The following is a 25,613-nucleotide window of genomic DNA, read 5'->3' on the forward strand; positions in this document are numbered from 1 at the left end:
CTAACAACAATTCTATAGGGGAGCCAGAGAAGTTTTATTCAATTCCATTTACAGATAAATAAGTACAATCAACAAGGTTAAGTGACATGCCCAGGATTAGAAGATTAGTAAAAAGTGGAACTGGATCTTCTGACTCCTGGTTTGCCTTTCAAAAACCATTAACACATTCCTGTAAGTAACCTGAGTCTGGAGGAAAGACAAGCTATCAGAAGCCAACATAAAGAAAATGAAGATTGCCAGTGCTTCTGCACAGTAGGTAATCCTCAATATTGAGGGGCTTTTAGGATTAAACTATTCTGTTTACTATATCATTTCTTCATCTTTGTTAGGAATCCTTTCGTCAAGGGATCAAGTAAAAGTCAAACCCTCAGAAGTATACTTTTAAAGAATTGAAGCTGTGAAGAAAATGATTATATTGTTTCAGAAGAAAGCATCATACTATTTAAATCAAACTTTGTGTAATTAAAGGTTGTCCATATCCAGAATAACCTGGGATCCTAGTAATTGTCTAAGAATACCAGGAGGTATTTCTGATTCCTCCAAGTCCAGGATTCATTCAAAATCCAGGTTTTGGGGTTACCACACCTTTTAGATTTACATACCTATCCTCAATCTACTTTGCTTTCAGTTTGACCTCTTGAGAAACTGCTTAACTACATACTTTGGATCTTAAAATCCCACATAATGTAAATCTTCCAAAATCTAGATACAGAGCCACTCTCCTTTACCAAATGATCTAATAACTACTTCAGATTTTGGGGTCTATTCTCATGAACAACAAAAGAAATGCTATGACAAAGATGCCATTTGTTTCCCACTCAAGTTCAATGACCCCCATATTAAGTAGCATGACAAAACACTGAAATTCTAAAGCTTCCTGTAGAAAATCTATATAGGCACACAGACATTTACACTATTTTCCAAATACACACTTTGGCTAAATTTTGTCATTACAAATAAGCTAGAACTGCTGACTCTGGTTGAAATTGTTTCTTATAGAAGGCTATGGAATTTTCCTCACCAAATCAAATGTACTTTCAAAAAATACTATATAAAGGGCCAAAAGGTTATTACCATAAAAGGAAAGGTGAAATAAAAGGAAAATCAATCTTCACTGGAAAATCTGGTGAATCTGGAAAAGTACCCTAGCTCTCTAGACAAATGAGCATTCGCAGAGGTCACACATGTATACATATTACATACTTCAGATTTGCCCCTTGAAGGTGCTTTAGCTCTTCACAAAGGTCAGTCCATGAAATCGAGTCCAAACAAAGAAGTTTACACAATGAAATGAGGTCATCTTCTGATGCAGGAAATTTATATGTTTCAATTAATATGAGGATAATTAGTCCCATCTTCAATGGCTGAAATGTACCACCATCATCCTTCTTGCTTAAAGATGATAAAATGAAACATTTCATTTTTTCCCACAATACATTCTTCATCTAGTTCCATTAAAGGAAAGAAGAAAACAAGGATATAGTTTAGTTAGTATTTTCCTTTAGAGTTACCTACATTACAGATTGTTTACTAGTATGAGAGCCCAAACCATTAAGTTTGGCAGTTAGTTGACTAACAGTTCCTTTATATTTGCTATGCCAATGCACCAGATAGTTAAAATAGGGATAATACACTCTCAATGCCACCTGTTTGTCCCCTTTCTCTACATTCTCCCTCCTCACAAACTAATCACCCTTAAGTCTAAGTAATGAAGGCTAAGGGACTTGCCCAGGGTCATACAGTTAGGAAGTGTCTGAGGCCAGATTTAAACCCAGGACCTCCCATCTCTAGGTCTGGCTCTCAATCCACTGAGCCACCCAGTTGCCCCTCAAAACCACTATGTTTTGATGGGAAAATATATTTTCATCCACCAATGGGAATACATCTCCATCATCACCCCCACCATATCAAAGATTCACCTTGCTTTGTACTACTATTGGTGGGTGGTGCCCCATGGTTTGGGACAGGAACTAAGAGGAATAAAGACAGTAAGGAGCTACGGTCTCCTACCAATGCCCTTCAGAATGAGCAAGACATTTGCCCATCCAGGCTCCCTGGTTACACTTTGGTTCTGGAATTTGAATCAGAAAACCCTGTGGTCCCCTCTGACAGTTTTGCCACTTAACATCTTTGTGACCTTGGGCAAGTTGCTTCCCTACTCTGAGCTTTAGTTTCCAGAAAGCCAACAAAAGCACTATTCAATGAGTTAAACATCCATTTCAGTTTTACCATACTTTGTGCTTCTGTCCCATATGAAGGATCCCATAAAATGGCCTGCCTGCTTTTCTTTTTCTTCACTGCCATCACCTTTTGCTTCAAACTAGAGTTCTCTCCTTTCTTAAGCCCCTACTGAACAGAAGACAGCTTTTCAGCTTTTCTCCTTCTTTTCTACTGAAGAAGATATGTGACCTTAAGGTTTTCTGATTGTTTTTACTGAAAGTGAAAGCTGGAAAATAAGCAAGTGTGAAAAATCAACACAAGCCCAGTCTTCTTTTTCTTGGTGAACTAAGTAAGATTAATTTTGGATTTTAAAAAGGGGAAGTTTTGATAATAGTTGAAATAATCTACCCACTGATCAAATCAAGATAGTGGAAGGGGAAAGAGAATGGGGGAGGAGTGGAGTAGAAATGCCTATTCTGGGGGCCACACTAGAGGTCTTGTGACTCCTAGCTTCCTTCCAGCTCTTGTCTCTTGTCTCTCTTGAATCCCTGCCATCTGGAAGACCAGCATCTTGCACTGAGTGAGGTTGGAGTCCTCCATTTGGAAGGGCTTTGGAAAGGACCATCAGTGAGAACATAAATTTGAGTAAAGAAAGCAATAGAGGGCTTTTTGCCTGGGAATTGAAAGCAAATTATGCATTGGCCTGGCTCCTGGGCTAATAGGAGACCCAGGAGAACTGCCAGCCATGCATAGGCTAGAGAACTTTCCTCTTTCTGATCCACTTTTACAAATTATTTAATGAATAATTATAAATTAAGATATGATCTCCAAAGAATTTTAATCCTAACACAAGAAATAAAATTATTCTCATACTTTATCTGACCCTGGCTATTAGTTAATCTTTTCCCAATCCCAACCTTTCTTTCTGAAAAGAAATATAAATTTGCACACTAATAGGTAAACAAAGGTCCAAAATGAAACAAATAAATCTCAAAGGAACATTCATTTTAAGTGTACTGGTCATTCAAAACTCAGGCTAGCCCATCATTGTCAGAGAAAAAAAAAAGAAGCTACAGGGGGTTCTCTTCCCAATCCTGATAATACTGTTAAGAGTAAAATTGAACCTGAACAAGGTAGGAAGCAGAAACCAAAGCTGAGTGTCTTATGATCTACTACTTCAAAGAGGACATGAAGGGTTTAAAAAAACAAAAAGAATGAAATATCAAGTAGTGAGAACAGGGAGGGAAAGAGAACTCCAATGGGTGGTATTAAGCATTTTGCCTACATATGAAGATTGATTTTTAAACTTAATCTAGAAATTGCAAATCTATGTAATTGAATACCTCTTTTTCTCCATATCCTAAAGATGTCCATTGCTTTGACTGGTCTTCATAAACCATAGGCTTCGTGACCACAAAATAAAACTGAGAAAACTGGCTGAAAAAGCTATTCAAATTAATGGTGTTCCAAGTACTAAAGATACTGAAGATATTCTCCAGCATAATTTTGGCTGCAATGTATTTTCCTTTTACCACCTTTGCTGTCTCATCTGTGAAAAAATTCTTGAGTTTCATTATCAGGTTCTTAGGGGGCTTCTTACAAATTATATCATCATACTGGTGCCATTCTGAGAATAAAAGAAAGAACTCTGGTAAATACACATAATTAAGAGCAATTTGACTAGATGTTGAGGGTTGGATAAGCATCACAAGGCTTGTTAGGGCAGTTAGATGCATAGGATTTTTAAATCTTATTTTATTTATGTTTTTCTGAAACTCTTTATAAAACAATTTTAACTTGAAAATGTCCTACCTCATGGCAGTAGAACATATAATTGGAAAAGATGACTCCACATAGTCTGCTACAAAAAATATTGGCCAATTCTCAAAAAAAAAAAAAAGAGATCATCACTTTTGCATTAACATCTTGCAAATACCATGTGTAGTGAATGGAAAACTGGCCTTGGAGTTAGGAAGATCTAAATAAGGCAATGGTGGTCCAGGCAATGCTATGACTATTAAGTTACAGAAAAGGTGTGGCTGGAGCTTTACTGAGTGCTGAGGAGACTCCTTACCTGGGGAACTCTCTAAAACAATGAATTCACATATCCAGTAAAAAACACATGAACACATATACACAATACATTCTTGAGATGCCGATTTTCACTTCTCCTCCTCCAGCACAAAGAAATTTTTTCTTTTTTTCTTTTTCTTACCCCTCAAAACTACCAGGAAATGAAATACCTACTCAAGATAAGTAATAATGCATTACATACCACAAACTTCAGCAGACCTGGACTCTTATGATAACAATAATGGGAATTTACACCACACCTGAGGGCTTGCAAAGTGCTTTTAAGACTATTTGATCCTCTTATAGAAGCTAAAAAGTGCTAAATTTTTTAATGTGGCTTTTAGGTTCTTCATATGATTTGTAAGCATTAAAAATAATTTTCCCCTAAAAAATTAAATCTGAACTCAATCAATTCTTACATGGGGAGTCCCCCCCTAAAGAAAAACCATGGATTTAGGTCCTCCCTTGGGTTCAAAACATTAGAAAAACTAACCTTATGGCTTTCATGATCCTGAAAAGAAATTATATTTCTTTTGCTCTTTTTTTGGTTCCTTTCTCTTCCTCAACATCTCACTTCAAATTTTACAAGGAAAGAAATACAAAAAAAAAGTAGTGACCTAAATAAGCAAGGAAGACTATCTAATGAATATAACCATATAAGAAGGATAATTTTCCCTGGAGGGGCTGGATCTATATCAGGCAGAATGTTCCTGGGCATTTAGTAATATCTTGGGCAGCACTCAAACACATGTCCTTGACTCCAATATAAGAAAGAATGAGATGACAGCAACCAGGTAGTCTATGGGAGAGAATATGAACTAAAATATCATTCCATATGCCTTATAGGCTGAAAACATTATCTAATATTATTACATAATACAGTACTATAAATAACATGAAATATGAAGGATTTTTAAACAAATATTTCCTTTAAAAATATAGATAAGGGGGGCAGCTGGGTAGCTCAGTGGATTGAGAGCCAGGCCTAGATATGGGAGGTCCTAGGTTCAAATTTGGCCTCAGACACTTCCCAACTGTGTGACCCTGGGCAAATCACTTGACCCCCATTGCCTAGCCCTTACCACTCTTCTGCCTTGGAGCCAATACACAGTATTGACTCCAAGACGGAAGGTAAGGGTTTAAAAAAATAGATAGATAGATAGATAGATAGATAGATAGATAGATAGGAAATATTTATAGCAGTACTTTTTGAAGTAGCAAATAACAAGAAAAATGAAATAGATGTCCACTATTTGGGGAAATAACTAAACAAGTTGTCATATTTTAATATAATGGAAGATTATTTTTCTATAAGAAATAATGAATATAAAATATTGTAAAGATAATCACATTTGAAAACTAAGGAACTCTCATCAACACAATGAATTTAAAGAATTCATGACTTTGATCTACTTTGAATTCAGAAAATTCATGACTAAACATGCTACTTAACTCCCAATAGAAAGTGATATTCAGAGCAAATTGAGACATGCTTATTTTTGGACATGGCCAATTTGCTTTAACTATACATATTTGTAACAAGAAATTTTTTTTCTTGCTTTTTCAGTTGTTGGGGTGGAGTAAATCTTCTTTTTAAATGGGTAGAGGAAGTTTACAGTCAACTACAAAAAAATGCTCAAGCAAACAGACAAGACATCACATAGAAGCAACTGCCAGCTATCCTAGTGCTGCCTACTTTACCACGAATAATAAATTAAGTTTAGCTTCAGTTACAAAAGAGAATCTTTTTGGTAAAAAAAGTACTAACCACAAACTTGAGTCCATGATTCAACAAGAGGGAGAAGAGATGGCAGAAATGTGATGTCAGGGAAGTGGTGGAGGCAACAAAAACAGTGTTACATTCTCTACTTCTGATTTTCCCCATTCCCAGTTACTCTGTGCAACTAAAATGCTAAGGGTGGGAAAGCCTTGGGGCAGGATAGCTACCCAACTTGACACTACAATTTCAGAGAACCCACTCCTGATGCTGATTTTCCTGCCTTCATAGCTATAAGATATTTTAGACAGAATACTGTGAAGACAGGATTAACTTTCCCCTTGCCTATTTTTAGCTAATCAAATCAAAAACTTAAAGTACCCCAACTTACCATTAAGGCCACTGCTTCCCAACTGTTGTAAAGGTTAGCTCTTTGCTACAAACCAGGAGCAGGAAATCCTACAAATCAGGAAATCCTTCAAGGCAGAAGGATTCCAGAACATTGGGGGAGTGACAGGCTATTGCTTTCCCTAACAGTAAGAAGAACCAGGAGGGTTTTCTGTATGGCTATTCTGGGGTGGACCTAGAGAGCCATATATTCCCTCTCCTATGGCTTTTCTTGAGATTCTGCCTATCCCTGCTGCTGTTGCTGCTGCTGCAGTGATTTTCAACAGAGCTGCTGCTGGTGATTTTCTACTGGGACTTTTCCAGACCCATTAGCAAGACTCCCTTGGCCTTGTTCCTGTTCATACAAGCTCTCCCCTAATCTTAAGTAGTAATTAAGGAATTAATTAGAATAGTATAGAAAGTTTTAGTACATTGACTTTTGGGGTTTAAGATTAGATCTTCCAATTTCCTTTCTTTCCTTCCCTTAGCTTCCGCCTGGGCAACGCTAGGCAAACTGAAAAGACTGGCATTGGTTTTTGTGAAGGAGTGGGAACGACAGGAAGTGATGTAGAAAAAAGGGGTATAAAAAGAGACAAACACAGTCTAGCATTCATTCCGTTCCTGGCATAGGAGAGATTGGTTACAGAGATCCCTGCCTTGGCTTAGAGGAGACCTTTTCCCTAAATCCTGCATTAGCTTGCTGGGTGAGTGCAACTCTGGCTGAAGACTCCATGCAACTTCTGGCTAAGGACTACCAGGAAATCCCTGTGGGGCTGAGACACACTTCATCTAGAAGGGCTTGCTAAAATCTTTAGCTACATTTTTCCACTTTCACTCTTTCCACCTCTTTGCAAATAAAGCTGCTAAAAGTCATTTTGACTTAAGCTATAATATTTTTTTTTAAACCCTTACCTTCCGTCTTAGAGTCAATACTGTGTATTGGCTCCAAGGCAGAAGAGTGGTAAGGGCTAGGCAATGGGGGTCAAGTGACTTGCCCAGGGTCACACAACTGGGAAGTATTTTTGAGGCCAGATTTGAACCTAGGACCTCCCATCTCTAGAGCTGGCTCTCAATCCACTGAGCTACCCAGCTTCCCCCTTAAGCTATAATATTTTTAAATCAGTGACCACAACACTCTCATATTTAACATAAAATCTAAATTTAACTTAATAAAACCTAAATTTAAAATTCTTACAATACGTTGCTCAAAAACTAGGAATAGGCAGACAAGACAAAGCAGGAAGAGTAGGTAGGAAAGCTTTATTAAGACACATTACAAGGGCTTACATGCAACAGATAAGATTGCCCTAATAAACAGAGCTGTCTAAAGAAACCACAACATTTTGCCAATGATTATAAAATCTTGCATAAGTAATTGAAAACCAAAGTGGCACATATTGTGTTTTCTTCATTGTTACCATTAAAGGAAAGAGAAAAATTAATTTAGTAATTGAAATGCTGTTTAAGAAGGTGGTGTCCAGGAATAGAATTTGAATTTCTAGGCCAATGACATCAAATCAAGTCAACAAACAGTTATTAAGCCACTACTGTATTTGTTAGAAAAATACATGTGCTAAGTTCTAGGAATATAAATAATGGCAAACGGTAGTAGTCCCCAATCTCAAGAAGCTCACAGTCTAATGAGGCAAACAACATGTTCAAATAAGGCATATACATGAATATTTACATCATAAACTTAAGTTAAAAATCTCAAAGAAAAGGTGCTAGCATCATGGGGATCAGGAAAGGCAATGCCATATATAGGCAGTATAGATATTATTTCCATCACACAGATGAAAAAACTGAGGTTAAATGATTTGTCCATAATTATACAACTAAGTGTATACAACAAATCACTTCTGACTCCAAATCAAGCATACTGTCCAATAAACATGTTAAAAATCAAAGAAAATCTAAAAATTAATTTTTCAGTCTGTTAAAAATATCAAAGTAGACAAAACTGATTAAAAAACTCTAAGACATAAGAATGATCATAAAAACCAGCTGGTAGCTTACCTCCAGAGGAGAGACCTGAATCCTTTATAAACAAGCAGCGGTTGACATGTTGTCCAGGCTTAAAAGGTACTTTATAAATAAATTCATACTCCTCGGTTGAGTCATGAACAATAAAATATTTGTAAGGTATAGATTTCTGCATTTTGTCCTTGGTAATCATCATACTACCTTCAATAAGGAATCCATGTTCACTCAGATTTCTATAACATAAGAAGCTGCTGTTAGAGGCCTTGATTCCCTCAAATCAGGGAACATGTCATCGTCTACATAAGGTTTTTCCCATTCTACTCCCTCCAGTCCTAAGTGCTTTCTTCACCCTGAAATTACTTTGTATAATTTTGTATTTTAAAATTTGAATACTTTGGAAAATATTTTGTCTTTACCTATTTTCATATCATATGCCCTAAATAAAATGCAAACTTCTTGAGGTAATGACTCTTACTTCTTTTTGCTTTTGTATTCCAGGCAACTCATTGCCTTTCTTGGACAGAGTAGGTATTTAATAAATGTTTACTAAATTCAATTAAATCTCAAATTGTATAAATTTCTCAACAAGTTAGTTGCTTTTCTATTTTTCCCTAGGTCCTCTGCCTATTAAAAGGCAGATGTAAAACATGGTGATGTTATTTTATAGTTCCTTCATTTTTAAAACTCTTTCTCCCAAAAAGCAATATTTTTTTGAAGATGTATTTGTTATATATATTTATTCTCTTTCTACAGGACCACATTTGCCTCTCTGTCAAAAAACTTAGTTATAAAGTTCAAAATGAAAATCATATTTTGGTTTGAAAAAGATTTTATTTGGAAATCAATTTTATCAATCCAGTTTCATTCATGTACCTCTTTTCTTATGATTTTGATTCAGTCATATATTCAAAATGTTTCTTACAAAAAAATTTTAAATGCACTTACTTTGTACAATTCATCTCACAAACATCATGATCCCAAGAATTTTTTCCAAAGTCTTCTCCACCCCTGATGGACACTTTATGACACTGAGGATCAAATGAGAAATCCACAGACAGAATTGCATGGAAGTATACTCTGATTCCTTCACCAAGATTTAATGTCCTAGAATATGTACACAAGCATAAACATAAAACAAATTTTAAAATTAAGTCAATCTCTTACAATGTGTTTTCACACATTGAACGAAGGTTCTTCTTGATCACATAATTCTGACCAGATCAGTCTTTAAACAAAATTCTACTTTTCTCCACTTGAAGTGAAGGAATCTGAACTAACCTCCCAAGAAACAGAAAAGGGCAGTCTGGACAGAAAGAGCTAGAGTCATGCTACAGTAGATTCCCTACATAGTACTGACTGCTTGAGACAATACCAAAACAATTATGTCAAATAAGAAGGTATAAATAATGTCAGAGCTGTTTCTTATCACCACATCTACAGTGTTCTAATTTATATTCATTTGTAAAAGTAAGGAGGAGACCCTGGTCTTTGAGAAGTCAATTTGATGGACAGATCAGCCTGAGGAGTGGAGAACGGGCTAGGAGAATCCTGACAGTTCTGAGAAGCTGATAGAACTCTGAAGCCATTGGTAAAGGGCTTCCAGACTGGGAAAGGAATGATATGGGGCATTTTTCCTGAAGCTGAGAAAAAGCTCAACCACATTTCTTTACCAGTTGGGACATGACCCCATCCAGAGTGCCAGAATACCTCCACTGAGATCAATCAACAACTATAGGATTCTCAACAGGAATTTTGTTGGACTTACTCTGGCCTGAGCCAACCTGAATCCTTCCCCAAGGATCTCTCTCCCTTACTCATCGCTTGAACTAAACATTAGGATTTAGTTAGACCATAAGTGTAGGAATAGGGAGCAGTTGGTGAAGGAGAAGGCCAAGGCCCAGAAGCCTCTGGTCTCCAAACTTTGAAAGTCAATCTGCAAGGTGGGCAGATCATAGGGCTGACTTTCACCCACATAACTTTTCTCTCATTCCTCTGCCATTATCCTCCTCTGTATATATATATAAATAAATTATATCTCAAATATTAGATCTTGGTTTGGGCCTGTCTTTAGATAACAAACAAGAGGATAGGATCAATAGGTTTGAGACAGGATTTCAAGCTGTCATTCAGTAAGAGGATCTGACTCTGAACCCCTGTGGCCCAGTACTAGTAAGGAATATTGTCATCTTTACTTGCCAGTTGGTGCCATACCTTAACCCCTAAAGGCTGTCCATTAAAGTGCCTATGTTAAGTGAATCCATAAAGGAGCATCTTGCCTCACTGAGATAGACAGCCTCAGGGGCCCTGATCTCCTCTGAGGAAGGCATATTGTCATTTTACCAAGATAACCTGGTTCATATCTGTCTCCAGCCCCCACTTCTCCCCTTCTACATTTTAATGAAGTCACATCCTTCCAGTGAAGACAGAATCTGGTTTACTTCTCCCCATAAATAATAGAGGAGAGGAACCCTCCACTCATTTTCTCCTTTTCCCTCCTCCATTACACATATTTATATTGTCAAGCTAGAAAATGTCTAGAGAAAGTTGACCAGGATTTGGGATCATGCCCTATGTTGAATGCCAAGTTGAAAGCACTAAGGAAGTCTAACTGGAAGAAGAAAAAACTTATGAGGGACATAATAGTGGTCTTCAAGTATGAAAAAGGGTCTCAATCAGAAAGGGAATAAGACTTGTTCCGCTTAACCATGGAGGGAAAAACTAGCCGCAATGGATAATATGGCTGCCTTAGGAGATGAGTGTGCTTTTCCCTCAGTAAAGGTTGCCAATCAAAGACTAGATTTACAGGCATGAATTTATCTTTGAGGTTTCTTCTAACTCAGCGATTCTTTGATTCCTCTCTGTCCCTCAACTTTTTCTTCTTAATGCTAAGGGTAGAAATAGACAAATGAGAGAATCAAAATTGGCAATAATCCCAAATCTACTTGGAGAAGATTCATCTGAGAAATTTGTCTATGCACAGAATTTTGTTAATGGTTAAAGCTTGGCTTTACTTCTACCTGTTCTTTAATTTCTTTTCATTGGCAGTCTGGCTTTTTTGTTCTTTTGAAAGTCCCAGATTTTTCGAAGTAGAATCAACACTACTTTCAGAAGGCGTTTCTTGCTTTTTCATATCCTTGGGCTTATTTTTATCTTCTACTCTCTCCATTTGATTGGTAGGTTTCTTCTGGGTTTCAACTTCCTAGAACACACAAAATCTCAAAATGTAATTCTTGATCTGAGATAGCAAAAAAAAAAAAAAATCAGCTTTAGTGGAAAGACTAGTAGAGCTTAGTTAGTTCCATGTTATTTAGAAGGACTCTTTCACCCATTTCATAGAAACCATCAAACGTACTCGAGAAGCTGGTTCATTTGCAAGCTGCTGCTTCAATTCTTGATTCTTGTTTTTATCCTCTTTTCTTGATCCCGTTACTTGATTAGTTGACTTCATTTTAGCTTCCTTAAAAAAAAAAAAGCCCCAAACATCAGACCAGGACTTGCAGGACAACAATATGTAACAACAGGGGGTAATTTAGGACAAAGAGTTTAATAACAGGAAAATCTCACCACCCATCAGAAGCAGGAAGGGAATGCAATTCTAAACCACAATTTTAAATCACTTAACAAGACAACTTACTCTGGGAGGTGAGGCATTCATTTGGGGCTTAGATGTTTCTTTTCTTTTCCTTTGATTAGGAATGTCCATTTTTGAATCTGGCAGGGGGACTTTTTGAACAGGAGTTGAGTATAAAAGATCTGTTTCCTCAATTTTAGATGAAGTCAATTCAGTGAGAGACTCCCAAGTGTTATCTTTTACCTTGAGTTGTTCTATATCCTTCCCTGCTATGGAGGTGGGTCCCTGAATCTTGACCAAATCAACAGGGCTACAATTTTCCATCTTATTGACTTCTTCTAGTATTCTGACAGACTGATTAATCTCAGGATGTACATCAATTTCCATCTTTTCCACTGGAGCTTCTAAATCTGAAATTTCTTTTTCTTTGGTTACACCTTCCTCTGACTCTAAACCAACATTATTGTTATTGGAACTCTCAATAACAGAAGGAAATGAGATTTGATTATTTCCAGTTTGAATATCACTGTAATCGACCAAGGGCTTCATTAAACCATCTTCTTGAACTTGGCTTTCTCGTGGTTTAATTTTCTTATCCATCAATCCAAGGTTTGTAACAGAAGTCAGACTATCAGGGACTGGATGAGAAAGGGACAAAGAGTCCAGTTCCTCTGAAAGAAGACGTTGATCCTTCTTCTTTTTCTTCTTTCTATTCTTCTTCTTTGACTATATGATGTAGGAAAAAAAAGGCAAGTTAACATCTTTGCAATCTTATTCTCATTTTTAAAGAGAAACTATAATTGAGAAGTTTAGCTATTGATCAGTCCAAATCATTGGAATGATTTTCTTAAGACCATTGAAATAATGTTCCTACTATACCCAAAGGGCGCTAAAAGACTGTCTGCCTTTTGATCCAGCCATAGCACTGCTGAGTTTGTACCCCAAAGAGATAATAAGGAAAAAGACATGTACAATAATATTCATAGCTGAGCTCTTTGTGGTGGCAAAAAAAAAAAAGGAAAATGAGGAGATGCCCTTCAATTGGGGAACGGCTGAATAAACTGTGGTATATATTGGTGATGGAATGCTACTGTGCTCAAAGGAATAATAAACTGGAGCAATTCCATGTGAACTGGAACAACCTCCAGGAACTGATGCAGAGCGAAAGGAGCAAAACCAGAAGAGCAATGTACACAGAAACTGATACACTGTGGTAGAATCGAATGTGATGGACTTCTCCATTAGTGGCAATGCAGTGATCCTGAACAACTCAGAGGGATCTACGAGAAAGAACACTATCCACAGTCAGAGAAAAAACTGTGGGAGTAGAAACACAGAAGAAAAACAACTGCTTGAGGAGAGGAACTAAGTGTCCATAAAGGGTTTTAGAGACAAAGCATGAGCAAAATTCCTTCTGAGCTGCATAAGCCTTCCAAACTCTCTCATAAAGAATGACTGAGCTCTTAGGTGATATATATTCATTTTCCAAGTGGTAGGGCTCAATAACATAAATAAAATAGGGTTGGGGAATGAGAAAAGCTAGAAACTACTAATATTCTTTTTCTCCTCCCAATACAAGTTTTATATTTAGCTAAGTATCCCATGGCCTGGGAGTAAGACAAGGACCCTGTACAGCAAACAGAAGGAGCCCACCAGAGTATTTTGAGCATTGTATAAACACAGCTTAATGAGAATGACTACAGTAATTCCTATAATATAGCACAAAACTTAACATACTCTGGGGTCTTTTTTTAAAGAGCTTGTTGGATTAAGTTATTTATGGGCAGGAAGAAGAGTTAAGGGTGAAAAAATGAAGAAACAATGGTATTGCTGCCTGGAATGCAGGGAAGTCAATTTAATCTGCTTCTAACATTAATTTTTAGATGAAAACAAATGAGCCAAGTGGAAATAACTAAATAACTATTAGTGTCAAACATTAGGAAGAGAATTGAATAACCAAGGCTTATCTTGGTCAGGTGCTCATTGAAACCACCTCAGTCAAAGTATTTAAAGAACAAATAAAACTCATACTCACCTTTTGTATAGTCCATGAAGAGTCCGAATAGTTGTTATATGGATGGGCCTCTTTATTTTTATCAGGTAAATGGTCACTAGTATCCATCACCAAAGGAAGCACATCATCACCCTTAAGTTCTTTTCCACATTCTATTTCTGCTTCCATAGTTAGCTGGGATTCACCATTCTCTATAGAAGAGACAGGCAAATTATGAAGGAGAAATTTTCACTGGCTAACCAAAAAATGCTATCTTCTATCAATCAATCAGTAAGCATTTATTAAACACATATATATTATGCTCTGTAAAAAGTACTTGACATAAAACGTAGACGAATAGCAGAATGGATTAGAATCCAAAACCCTACCATATGTTGTCTTCAAGAAACACACATGAGGCAGGTACACACCCACAAGGTCAGAATTAAAGGATGGAGTAAGACCTTCTGGGCCTCAACTAATAGAAAGAAGGCAGAAGTTGCAATCATGATATCTGACAAAAGTCAAAGCAAAAATAGACATGATTAAAAGGGATAGCGAAGGGAATTATATTTTGTTAAAAGGGACTCTAGACAATGAGGAAATATCACTAATCAACATGTATGCACCAAATAATATAGCACCCAAATTTCTAATGGAGAAACTAGGAGAACTGAAGGAAGAAATAGACAGTAAAAGCATATTAGTGGGAGACTTAAACCAACCACTATCAAATTTAGATAAATCAAATCAAAAAATAAATAAAAAAGAGGTAAAAGAAGTGAATGAAATCTTAAAAAATAAGAGTTAATAGACATATGGAGAAAAATAAATAGGGACAAAAAGGAATTCACCTTATTCTCAGCACCACATGGCACATTCACAAAGATTGACCATACACTAGGTCACAGAAACATGACATACAAATGCAAAAAAGCAGAAATAATAAATGCAGCCTTTTCAGATCACAAGGCAATAAAAATAACGATCAGTAAGGGTATATGGAAAACCAAATCAAAAATTAATTGGAAATTAAATAATATGATACTCCAAAATCAGTTAGTTAGAGAAGAAATCATAGAAACAATAATTTCATCAAGGAAAATGACAATGGTGACACATCCTTCCAAACCTTTTGGGATGCAGCCAAAGCAGTAATCAGAGGTAAATTCATATCCCTGAGTGCATATATCAACAAACTAGGGAGGGCAGAGATCAATGAATTGGAAATGCAAATTAAAAAACTTGAAAGCAAACAAATTAAACCCCCCCAGAAGAAAACCAAACTAGAGATCCTAAAAATTAAGGGAGAAATTAATAAAATCGAAAGTGATAGAACTATTAAACTAATAAATAAGACTAGAAGCTGGTACTTTGAAAAAAAAAACAAAATAGACAAAGTACTGGTCAATCTAATTAAAAAAAGGAATGAAGAAAAGCAAATTAAAAGCATCAAAGATGAAAAGTGAGACATCCCCTGCAATGAGGAGGAAATTAAGGCAATCATTAAAATTTACTTTGCCCAATTATATGGCAATAAATATACCAATCTAGGCGATATGGACAAATATATACAAAAATACAAACTGCCTAGACTAACAGAAGAAGAAATAGAATTCTTAAATAATCCCATATCAGAAAATGAAATACAACAGGCCATCAAAGAACTCCCTAAGAGTGAAACAAGGATGCCCATTATCACCTCTATTATTTGACACTGTAATAGAAACATTAGCAGTAGCAATTAGAGAAGAAAAAGAAATTGAAGGCATTAAAATCGGCAATGAGGAGACCAAGTTATCACTCTTTGCGGATGACATGAAGGTCTATTTAAAGAATCCTAGAGATTCAACCAAAAAGCTAATCGAAATAATCAACAACTTTAGCAGGATACAAAATAAACGCGCATAAGGCATCAGCATTTCTATATATTTCCAACACATCTCAGCAGCAAGAACTAGAAAGAAAAATGCCATTCAAAATCACCTTAGACAAAATAAAATACTTAGGAATCTATCTCCCGAGACAAAGACAGGAACTTTATGAACACAACTATAAAACACTCTCCACACAACTAAAACTAGACTTGAGCAATTGGAAAAACATTAACTGCTCATGGGTAGGAGGAGCCAATATAATAAAAATGACCATACTACCCAAACTCATCTATCTATTTAGTGCCATACCCATGGAACTTCCAAAAATTTTTTTACTGATCTAGAAAAAAACTATTACAAAGTTCATTTGGAAGAACAAAGGATCAAGGATATCCAGGGAAATAATGAAAAAAAAATACAAAGGAAGGGGGCCTTGCAGTCCCAGATCTCAGACACCTCACACCCTACACCAAAATAAATTCAAAATGGGTGAATGACTTGAACATAAAGAAGGAAACTATAAGTAAATTAGGTGAACACAGAATAGTATACATGTCAGACCTTTGGGAAGGGAAAGACTTTAAAACCAAGCAAGACATAGAAAGAGTCACAAAATGTAAAATAAATAATTTTGACTACATCAAATTGAAAAGTTTTTGTACAAACAAAACCAATGTATCTAAAATCAGAAGGGTAGCAACAAATTGAGAAACAATCTTCATAAAAACCTCTGACAAAGGTTTAATTACTCAAATTTACAAAGAGCTAAATCAATTATACAGAAAATCAAGCAATTCTCCAATTGATAAATGGGCAAGGGACATGAACAGGCAGTTCTCAGCCAAATAAATCAAAACTATTAATAAGCACATGAAAAAGTGTTCTACATCTCTTATAATCAGAGAGATGCAAATCAAAACAACTCTGAGGTATCACCTCACACCTAGCAGATTGGCTAACATGACAGCTATGGAAAGTAATAAATGCTGGAGGGGATGTGGCAAAGTAGGGACATTAATTCATTGAGGGTGGATTTGTGAATTGATCCAACCATTCTGGAGGGCAATTTGGAACTATGCCCAAAGGGCGATAAAAGACTGTCTGCCCTTTGATCCAGCCATAGCACTGCTGGGTTTGTACCCCAAGGAGGGTACAAGATTCTTGTACAAGAATATTCATAGTTGCACTCTTTGTGGTGGCCAAAAATTGGAAAATGAGGGGATGCCCATCAATTGGGGAATGGCTGAGCAAATTGTGGTATATGTTGGTGATGGAATACTATTGTGCTGAAAGGAATAATGAACTGGAGGATTTCTATGTGAATTGGAAAGAACTGCAGGTATTAGACATAACCAGGAGAACATTGTACACAAAATTTGATACATTGTGGCACAATCAAATGTAACAGACTTTTCTACTAGTAGTAATACAATGATCCAGGACAATCCAGAGGAATTTATGAGAAAGAACACTATCCACATCCAGAGAAAGAACCTGTGGAAGTAGAAAGGCAGAAGAAAAAAATATGATTGATCACATGGTTCAATGGTGATGTGATTGGAGTTTGGGCATTAAAATGCAATTGCAAATATGAATAACATGGAAATAACTTTTGAACAATGATACACGTATAACCCAGTGGAATTGCTTGTCAGCTCCCTGAGGGAGCAGGGAGGGGTGGGAAAAATCATGAATCATGGAATCATGGAAGAATTTGTCTAAATAAATATTTTTTAAATGAACAAAGTATTCTTTTCCAATCAGTGTGTCTCCTAATAGGCTCCTAAAACTATTAATAGAGCTGCCTAAAGGGCTTTTGGGGTCATTTGGTCATTCGATTACTTTTATTGGTAATAATACTAATCTAATCAATAAACTGATATTTTTACACAAAACTAATCTCTTGAAATAATTTTAATCAAAAATGAAAGTCACTACCCTCACAGAGCTTATGTTTTACCAGAGGAAACACATACACACATAAACAGATTCAAAACACATATGAGCCAAATTAATAAGGATAAATTCTCCTTAACGTTAGTACGTTCCTTCTGTGTGGTGTGAGAAAGTGTTATTCTCTAATTATTAATAGTTATTAATATTACCAAAAAGTTAGTAAAATCTGGTCCCCCACTCCCATCCTTACAAAGACTTTAAAGTCTTAAGTGAGTTTGGGAATTTGCTTGAGGAAGAAATCCCAGGCTGGATTGTTCTTGCGAGCCAGAAGTACCAACATTTTGTTATCTATTGAAGTTTCTTCCAGGAAGTCAGGCCCAATGGTTTGTCTGATCCTGCATCCTACTGTAAAGATATTCTCCAATTTCTTGAAGATATTAATTTGCTTGAACGTGTCCAATCTCTTGAAATGTTTTTTTAACTGGATGAATAATTGGACACAAATCAACATTTATCTGGAGAGAGGGCTGTAGAAGTGCCCCAGACATCCATCCTCAGGTCTGATCTGTTCAAATTTTACCATTGGCTCAAATGAAAGAATAGATTTTCACATTTGCTCTTCACACTTGCAGATGGCACTAAGTTAGATGAGAGAGCTAAAACACTGGGCAACTGAGCTGAGATCCCACACTGTGCCGAATCTAACAAAGATGAAATTTAATTTATAAGTTACAGGAACATAAAAACCCACTTTTTTTTTGTTTTTAAATCAATATTAGAAGAAAAAACAGAATCATAAAGTAATGGCCAAATAAAGTTTGGAAAGTAAAGGCTTAGCAACTTTAGTGAGCTGAAGGAAAAAAAAAAGTTAATGCAACCTTAATCTGCATCAACACAAGCATAAGGAAAAATAATTTTTTAAAATAAAAGAGAACAGAGTCCAAAACAAGAAAGATATTTGTCCTGCTATGCTCTGCCTTAAATGGAAAAACTATATTCAGTTCTAGAGGCCATGATTTAGAAAGGACTTTAAAAAGCTAGTGTGTATTAAGGAAAAGAAAGTGAGGAACTTATAGATCAGGATATATGGCTTTCAGTTAAAGGACTTGGACGTCTACCCTTTTCCATCTTAACCAGCAAAAATCCTACTTTTCCTTCAAGGCCCAATTCTAATTCTATTTCCTCCTCATATAAAGTTTTTAAATTTTCCATAAAACTGCCCCAAAGGCAGTCTTGGCTGTCTCTAAACAATTAGTACATTGTGAATTTTAAAACTATTCCACCCTACTCAGATCTTACTTTAGAAGATTTGATTTAGTTATTTCCTGATTTGTAACAGAGATACTTGGTCTAACAGAATCAAGTCTTGGGAACTCTACATTGCTCCACCCTACTTAGTTTAACAAGGTGTAAAGATTAAAATTTAGGGGAGACTGAGGCAGGTAGAAATTTGTTTCTCTCTACAAGGAGTATTATATTTTTTAGAGGTTTATTAGAGATTAAGGATTAAATACAGGAGAAGAAACAACATGTGCCTAGGCCAGAGGCCTAGACAAGACCTCACCTACATTATGGAAAGAGCCACGTCTGCCCCAAAACGGAAGTCCAAAAGAGACCACAAAAGCCTTTGCAATCAGCTTAAATCCTTCCTCGATCTCGGCCCACCTCAGAATTGCGTGAGATTACAAAGCATTTTGGGGAAGTGGAGCAAGGGCTTGTGGGGATTGAAGTCCAGAGTTATAGTCTATTTTTTACAAAGGTCAGGAATGTCTGCACCCATACGGAAGTATTAAATATCTAAGAAGATGGCCTTCAACAGATATGTGCAGAAACAGCTGGCAGACCCCTGGGCTGTCCTAAGTCAAGCTAAGCTACCATTGGTACAGATGAAATGCAGGAAAGTGACGTAAAACCGTCTATATAGGGCATGTCACTTCCTCTCTTCACTCTCTTTCCCGGGAGAGGAGGCTCTGGCTGGCAGTGTGCTAAGTGTTCCGACATCTTGGAGTGGTGGCAGCATTTTTCTGGGTTTTGGCAGTGAGTTTGCCCTTGGGCTAATTCAGGTTCAGGCACCTTGGCTGAGTCCTCTTGGAGTTCAGGGTGATTCCTTCCTCCTTTGCTCTCCAAAATGTTACCTTCCTAGAGCCTCTAATCTTCCCCCTGGCACAAGCCAGGCAGGAGAAATCTTTCACCCTTTCCTTCTCCCTTCTTCTTAATTTCTTTCCTCTGTATTAATTAAATCACCATAAATTTCCAGCTGACTTGGGTATTTTTTTAATTTGGGATATCCTTAGCGACCAAATAATTAACACAGTTTAGGTCACAACGCTAAAATTATCCGTTACAACATCTATGATACACCCTATCACTTCAATTTATTCAATACCTACTTTGTATATATGATTATAGTATTTATTTTGTATTATTTATTTATTTTAAGTATTTAAGGATATTGTCTTATCACCTCTTTTTGTAGTATATTTTACATATGGATCATGCTTCCTTTTGGCTCTATCTATCCATTTCCTTAAAGCAGAGAGTATGCTTTATTTCATGTCTAAATCCTCAAGTGCCTAAGATATTGGTTGAATTAAAATAAGAAAGTCCAACTCCCCCCAGCAAGGCAGGTTTCCTATTGTTCTCTAAATAATATGAACCACTAGGTTTCAATCTCCCTTATTACCTGAAATACCCATTTCTAGGCTTTCCCTAGAATCTTTCCAAGTCAAGATGTCCATTTCTATAAATATTCACAGAATATTCAATAACATACAGTATAATCCATATTCTCTATTTCTCACAAAAAGGATCACTCCCAATTAAGAACAAAAGGAAACTGGAGCCCTTTGCAAAACAAAAGCAGTTTTTATACAACCTTGATTCAGAAGGATGCATTCTAATTGAGGGGTAGCATTTGACAACCTTATTTTATGAAACAGCAAATTTGCCTTTTGTTCATGGGAAATTACCTCAAGAAACTCTGGGGGACGGGGGCAGCTGGGTGGCTCAGTGGATTGAGAGTCAAGTATCATGGATTTAATAATCAACTTTATACAGTTGACTCCTAGTTCAGTTTATCAGGTCTTTGCATATTATCAACTGCTTTGGAGACATCTTCCAAATGGATGTTCCATAGGCAACTCAAAAATCAACATATTCCCTCCCAAGACAAACACAGGAACTATATGAACACAACTACAAAACACTCGCCACACAACTAAAACTAGACTTGAACAAATGGAAAAACATTAACTGCTCATGGATAGGACGAGCCAATATAATAAAAATGACCATCCTACCCAAACTTATTTATCTATTTAGTGCCATACCCATTGAACTACCAAAATACTTCTTCACTGATTTAGAAAAAACCATAACAAAGTTCATTTGGAAGAACAAAAGATCAAGGATATCCAGGGAAATAATGAAAAAAAACACATATGATGGGGGCCTTGCAGTCCCTGACCTAAAACTATATTACAAAGCAGCAGTCATCAAAACAATTTGGTACTGGCTAAGAAACAGAAAGGAAGATCAGTGGAATAGACTGGGGGAAAGCGACCTCAGCAAGACAGTATACGATAAACCCAAAGATCCCAGCTTTTGGGACAAAAATCCACTATTCGATAAAAACTGCTGGGAAAATTGGAAGACAGTGTGGGAGAGACTAGGAATAGATCAACACCTCACACCCTACACCAAGATAAATTCAAAATGGGTGAGTGACTTAAACATAAAGAAGGAAACCATAAGTAAATTGGGTAAACACAGAATAGTATACATGTCAGACCTTTGGGAGGGGAAAGGCTTTAAAACCAAGCAAGATATAGAAAGAATCACAAAATGTAAAATAAATAATTTTGACTACATCAAACTAAAAAGCTTTTGTACAAACAAAACCAATATAACTAAAATCAGAAGGGAAACAACAAATTGGGAAAAAATCTTCATAGAAACCTCTGACAAAGGTTTAATTACTCATATTTATAATGAGCTAAATCAATTGTACAAAAAATCAAGCCATTCTCCAATTGATAAATGGGCAAGGGAAATGGATAGGCAGTTCTCAGATAAAGAAATCAAAACTATTAACAAGCACATGAAGAAGTGTTCTACATCTCTTATAATCAGAGAGATGCAAATCAAAACAACTCTGAGGTATCACCTCACACCTAGCAGATTGGCCAACATAACAGCAAAGGAAAGTAATGAATGCTGGAGGGGGTGTGGCAAAATAGGGACATTAATTCATTGCTGGTGGAGCTGTGAACTGATCCAACCATTCTGGAGGGCAATTTGGAACTATGCCCAAAGGGTACTAAAAGAATATCTACCCTTTGACCCAGCCATAGCACTGCTGGGTCTGTACCCCAAAGAGATAATGGACACAAAGACTTGTACAAAAATATTCATAGCTGCGCTCTTTGTGGTGGCCCAAAACTGGAAAATGAGGGGATGCCCATCAATTGGGGAATGGCTGAACAAACTGTGGTATATGTTGGTGATGGAGTACTATTGTGCTAAAAGGAATAATAAAGTGGAGAAGTTCCATGGAGACTGGAACAACCTCCAGGAAGTGATGCAGAGCGAGAGGAGCAGAACCAGGAGAACATTGTACACAGAGACTAATACACTGTGGTATAATCGAACGTAATGGACTTCTCCATTAGCGGCGGTGTAATGTCCCTGAACAACTTACAGGGATCCAGGAGAAAAAAACACCATTCATAAGCAAAGGATAAACTATGGGAGTGGAAACACCGAGAAAAAGCAACTGCCTGAATACAGAGGTTGAGGGGACATGACAGAGGATAGACTCTAAATGAACACTCTAATGCAAATACTATCAACAAAGCAATGGGTTCAAATCAAGAAAACATCTAATGCCCAGTGGATTTACGCGTCGGCTATGGGGGGTGGGGGTGGGGAGGAAAAGAAAATGATCTATGTCTTTAACGAATAATGCTTGGAAATGATCAAATAAAATATATTTTTTAAAAAAAATCAACATATTCGGGGGCAGTCAGGCCTAGAGATGGGAGGTCCTCGGTTCAAATCTGGCCTCAGACACTTCCCAGTTGTGTGACCCTGGGCAAGTCACTTAACCCCCATTGCCTAGTCCTTACCACTCTTCTGCCTTGAAGCCAATATACAGTATTGACTCCAAGATGGAAGGTAAGGGTTTAAAAAATATATATATTTGAGGGGGCTGTGCAAAGACAGGTACATGCTAATAAAATATTTAAGGAATTATGAATTAATTTGATCCTTCCAGAAAATAATTTGGAAGTTTTTAAGAGAAATCACTAAACTGTCCATACCTTTTGACCTAACAATAATCACTAATAGATATAGACCCCAAGGAGTTCAAGGACAAGGGGCAAGTTTCAAATAAATCAAAATATTTACAGCAGCACATTTTGTGGAGCACAGAACTAGGAAAGTGGGTGCCCATTCACAAACTGTTAATATGAATGGAAAATTATATTATCGCACCATAAAAATCAACACGTGGGAAACTCATCGAGCTACATAAGCAGAAGACAATATAAAATGCCCACAACAATAATAGTAACTGACAACATTGTTTTATGAAACCCCAAAATGACCTCTGCCTATTTGAGAACTTGACTTCATGAAACTCCCAGACTCTAAAATGGAAATAGGTCTTGATCAATGATACCTGTAAAACCCAGTGTGGGCTACAGGATGGGAGTGGGGAGGGGAAGGGAAAGGGGGAGAATGAGAATATGAATCATGTAATGGTGGAAACATATTCTAATTTAATTAATTTATTTTTTAATTAAAGCAAATTTAAAGAAAAAGAAACTCCCAGAATCACCCTTTGTTCCGGACTGAACAACAGGCCATAAAGCACTCATTCAGCACCCAATAGGAGTAGTAGAGGCAGTCAAGCCCTAAATACCCTTTTTTGTCATCTTACTTTCCTTATAATATTCATTAGGCCTCTCCCAGACACCTTTGCTTCAGGTTACAGCCTCTTTCCCAAGCTAGTAACTAGTTAACTAGTCAGCTGTTTCTCTTTGGTTATATTCCCTAAGTTTACATGCCAGGTTTACAATAAGTTACATTACTTAATTCTGATATCTCATTTTCCGTGAATGATTGTATCTTATTCAATATTTTAGCATGGAAAGATTTTTACAAAAAGTTTCTGTTTTAGATTTATGCATAGCATGCTTTATGTTCTGGAGGTGGAATTTTATTGTTTGGCGACTATTTTTGAGGTGAATGTGAACCCCTTGTTAGTGCTACTAGTTCTACCTAACTCATCCTAAGGAGTTTTACATATACTGCCTCACATTCTGCCACCAGAGTTTCCCTCTGGACACCCCAAAATCCAGAGTTTTCTAGGTCAACAGGGACATAAGAAATTACTTTCTGCTTCCTGAAAGGGGCATCCCCCGCCTGGTATTTTTCCTTAGATCTTCAATTAACATACATATGCACCTTACAGTTCCATGGTACCTAATCTAATCATCCCTAGAATTCCATAAATCATCCCTTATTCCCCCAATCAAAATGAATTGCCTCATTCCTTATTCTCCCCATCCTTATCCTATAACTCCTGTTGTCAAAATGGTATAAAAACCCCAAACCCCATCTCCTTGAGGAGACAATGTACCACCTGCACACTCTCTCTCAGCCTTTCAACCTGGTTTCCAAATTTTGTTATTCTCTTTATTTTTAAGCTAAGTTTTGGAGTCTTGCGTTCTTTTTTTTTTTAACCCTTACCTTTCCTCTTGGAATCAATACTGTGTATTGGTTCCAAGGTAGAAGAGTGGTAAGGGCTAGGCAATGGGGGTTAAGTGACTTGCCCAGGGTCACACAGCTGGGAAGTGTCTGAGACCAGATCTGAACCTAGGACCTCTTGTCTCTAGGCCTGGCTCTCAATCCACTGAGCTACCCAGCTGCCCCTGGAGTCTTGCATTCTTGCAAAAGGCAACCCGTCCCAAACCTAGTGTGGGTTTCACTTCAAAGTTCTCCCACAACAATTCCATACCCCAATTAATATGAAATAAACAATTTTGTTCACTAGTTTAAAAAAATGAAAAAACTGGAATCCCAAGTTTTTTAGTTGGATGGCAAAATTCCTATTCTTGGTGTTTCTTCCCAGAGACATTGTTCCCAGTCTCCTCAGAATTAGGTGAATGTGTGGTTTTGTGTTTGAGTATGACTCTAAATGATGGCCATAAGAGCACTGTCTCTCTTATCCTGGTTAAGATATGTTCTTTTGTAATTGCTTTGGTACTTTATGTCACAATTGGTGCTAGTTATAATCCCCATTTTATAGATGAGGAAAGTGAAACAGAAGCTAAGTGACTTGCCTAGGGTCACAGAGGCAGTACAAGGCCAAATTTGAAACCAAGTGTTCCTGACTTCAGTCTCAGCACTCTATACACTGCGTCACTCAGTTATCATAATGTAAATGAAAACTAAAAGACTCAAATGTAATAACCAATATCAGTCCTTAAGAACAAAGCTAGAGATATAGATTTGAGAGTGATCCAAATAACAGTGATTAAAGTATGAAAGTGAATGAGAAGGACAGAACAGGCTAGGAGTATCAAAAATTATAAAAAGGCAAAGGAAGGTTAAGCCCTAAAGAAGGTAATTGGGAAGTCACTGATGAAATGTGTGACTATACCCCTCTTAAAAAAAAACCTATAAGTTTTTATAAGTAAACTAGGTGAACATAGAATAGTATATTCTATATCTGACATAGATGTCAGATCTATGGAAAAGGAAAGAATTTAAGACCAAGCAAGAGATAGAGAATATTACAAAATATAAGATGAATAATTTTAATTACATTAAATTAAAAAGGTTTTGTACAAACAAGATCAATGCAACCAAGATTAGAAGGGAAGCAATCAATTGGAGGAAAAAAATCTTTATAACAAAAACCTCTGACAAAGGTTTAATTTCACAAAT

At 36.7% G+C, this 25,613-nt stretch overlaps 1 protein-coding gene across 2 annotated transcripts in view; it reads right to left on the reverse strand.

The window, feature by feature from the left end:
* Positions 1 to 25,613, reverse strand: part of RNF213 (ring finger protein 213) — a 149,586-nt gene that overhangs the window by 117,632 nt on the left and 6,341 nt on the right. For both annotated transcript variants that reach the window (XM_007482897.2, XM_007482898.2), the window contains 8 exons: positions 13,927 to 14,096; positions 11,955 to 12,617; positions 11,673 to 11,777; positions 11,338 to 11,519; positions 9,266 to 9,424; positions 8,354 to 8,553; positions 3,504 to 3,787; positions 1,204 to 1,445 (listed from right to left, as the gene is read on the reverse strand). In XM_007482897.2, coding sequence (XP_007482959.2) covers positions 1,204 to 1,445; positions 3,504 to 3,787; positions 8,354 to 8,553; positions 9,266 to 9,424; positions 11,338 to 11,519; positions 11,673 to 11,777; positions 11,955 to 12,617; positions 13,927 to 14,096 — 2,005 coding nt within the window. The remainder of the gene's footprint in view (positions 1 to 1,203; positions 1,446 to 3,503; positions 3,788 to 8,353; positions 8,554 to 9,265; positions 9,425 to 11,337; positions 11,520 to 11,672; positions 11,778 to 11,954; positions 12,618 to 13,926; positions 14,097 to 25,613) is intronic.

The sequence above is a fragment of the Monodelphis domestica genome, chromosome 2, assembly GCF_027887165.1.
Source record: "Monodelphis domestica isolate mMonDom1 chromosome 2, mMonDom1.pri, whole genome shotgun sequence".
Lineage (NCBI taxonomy): Eukaryota > Metazoa > Chordata > Mammalia > Didelphimorphia > Didelphidae > Monodelphis > Monodelphis domestica.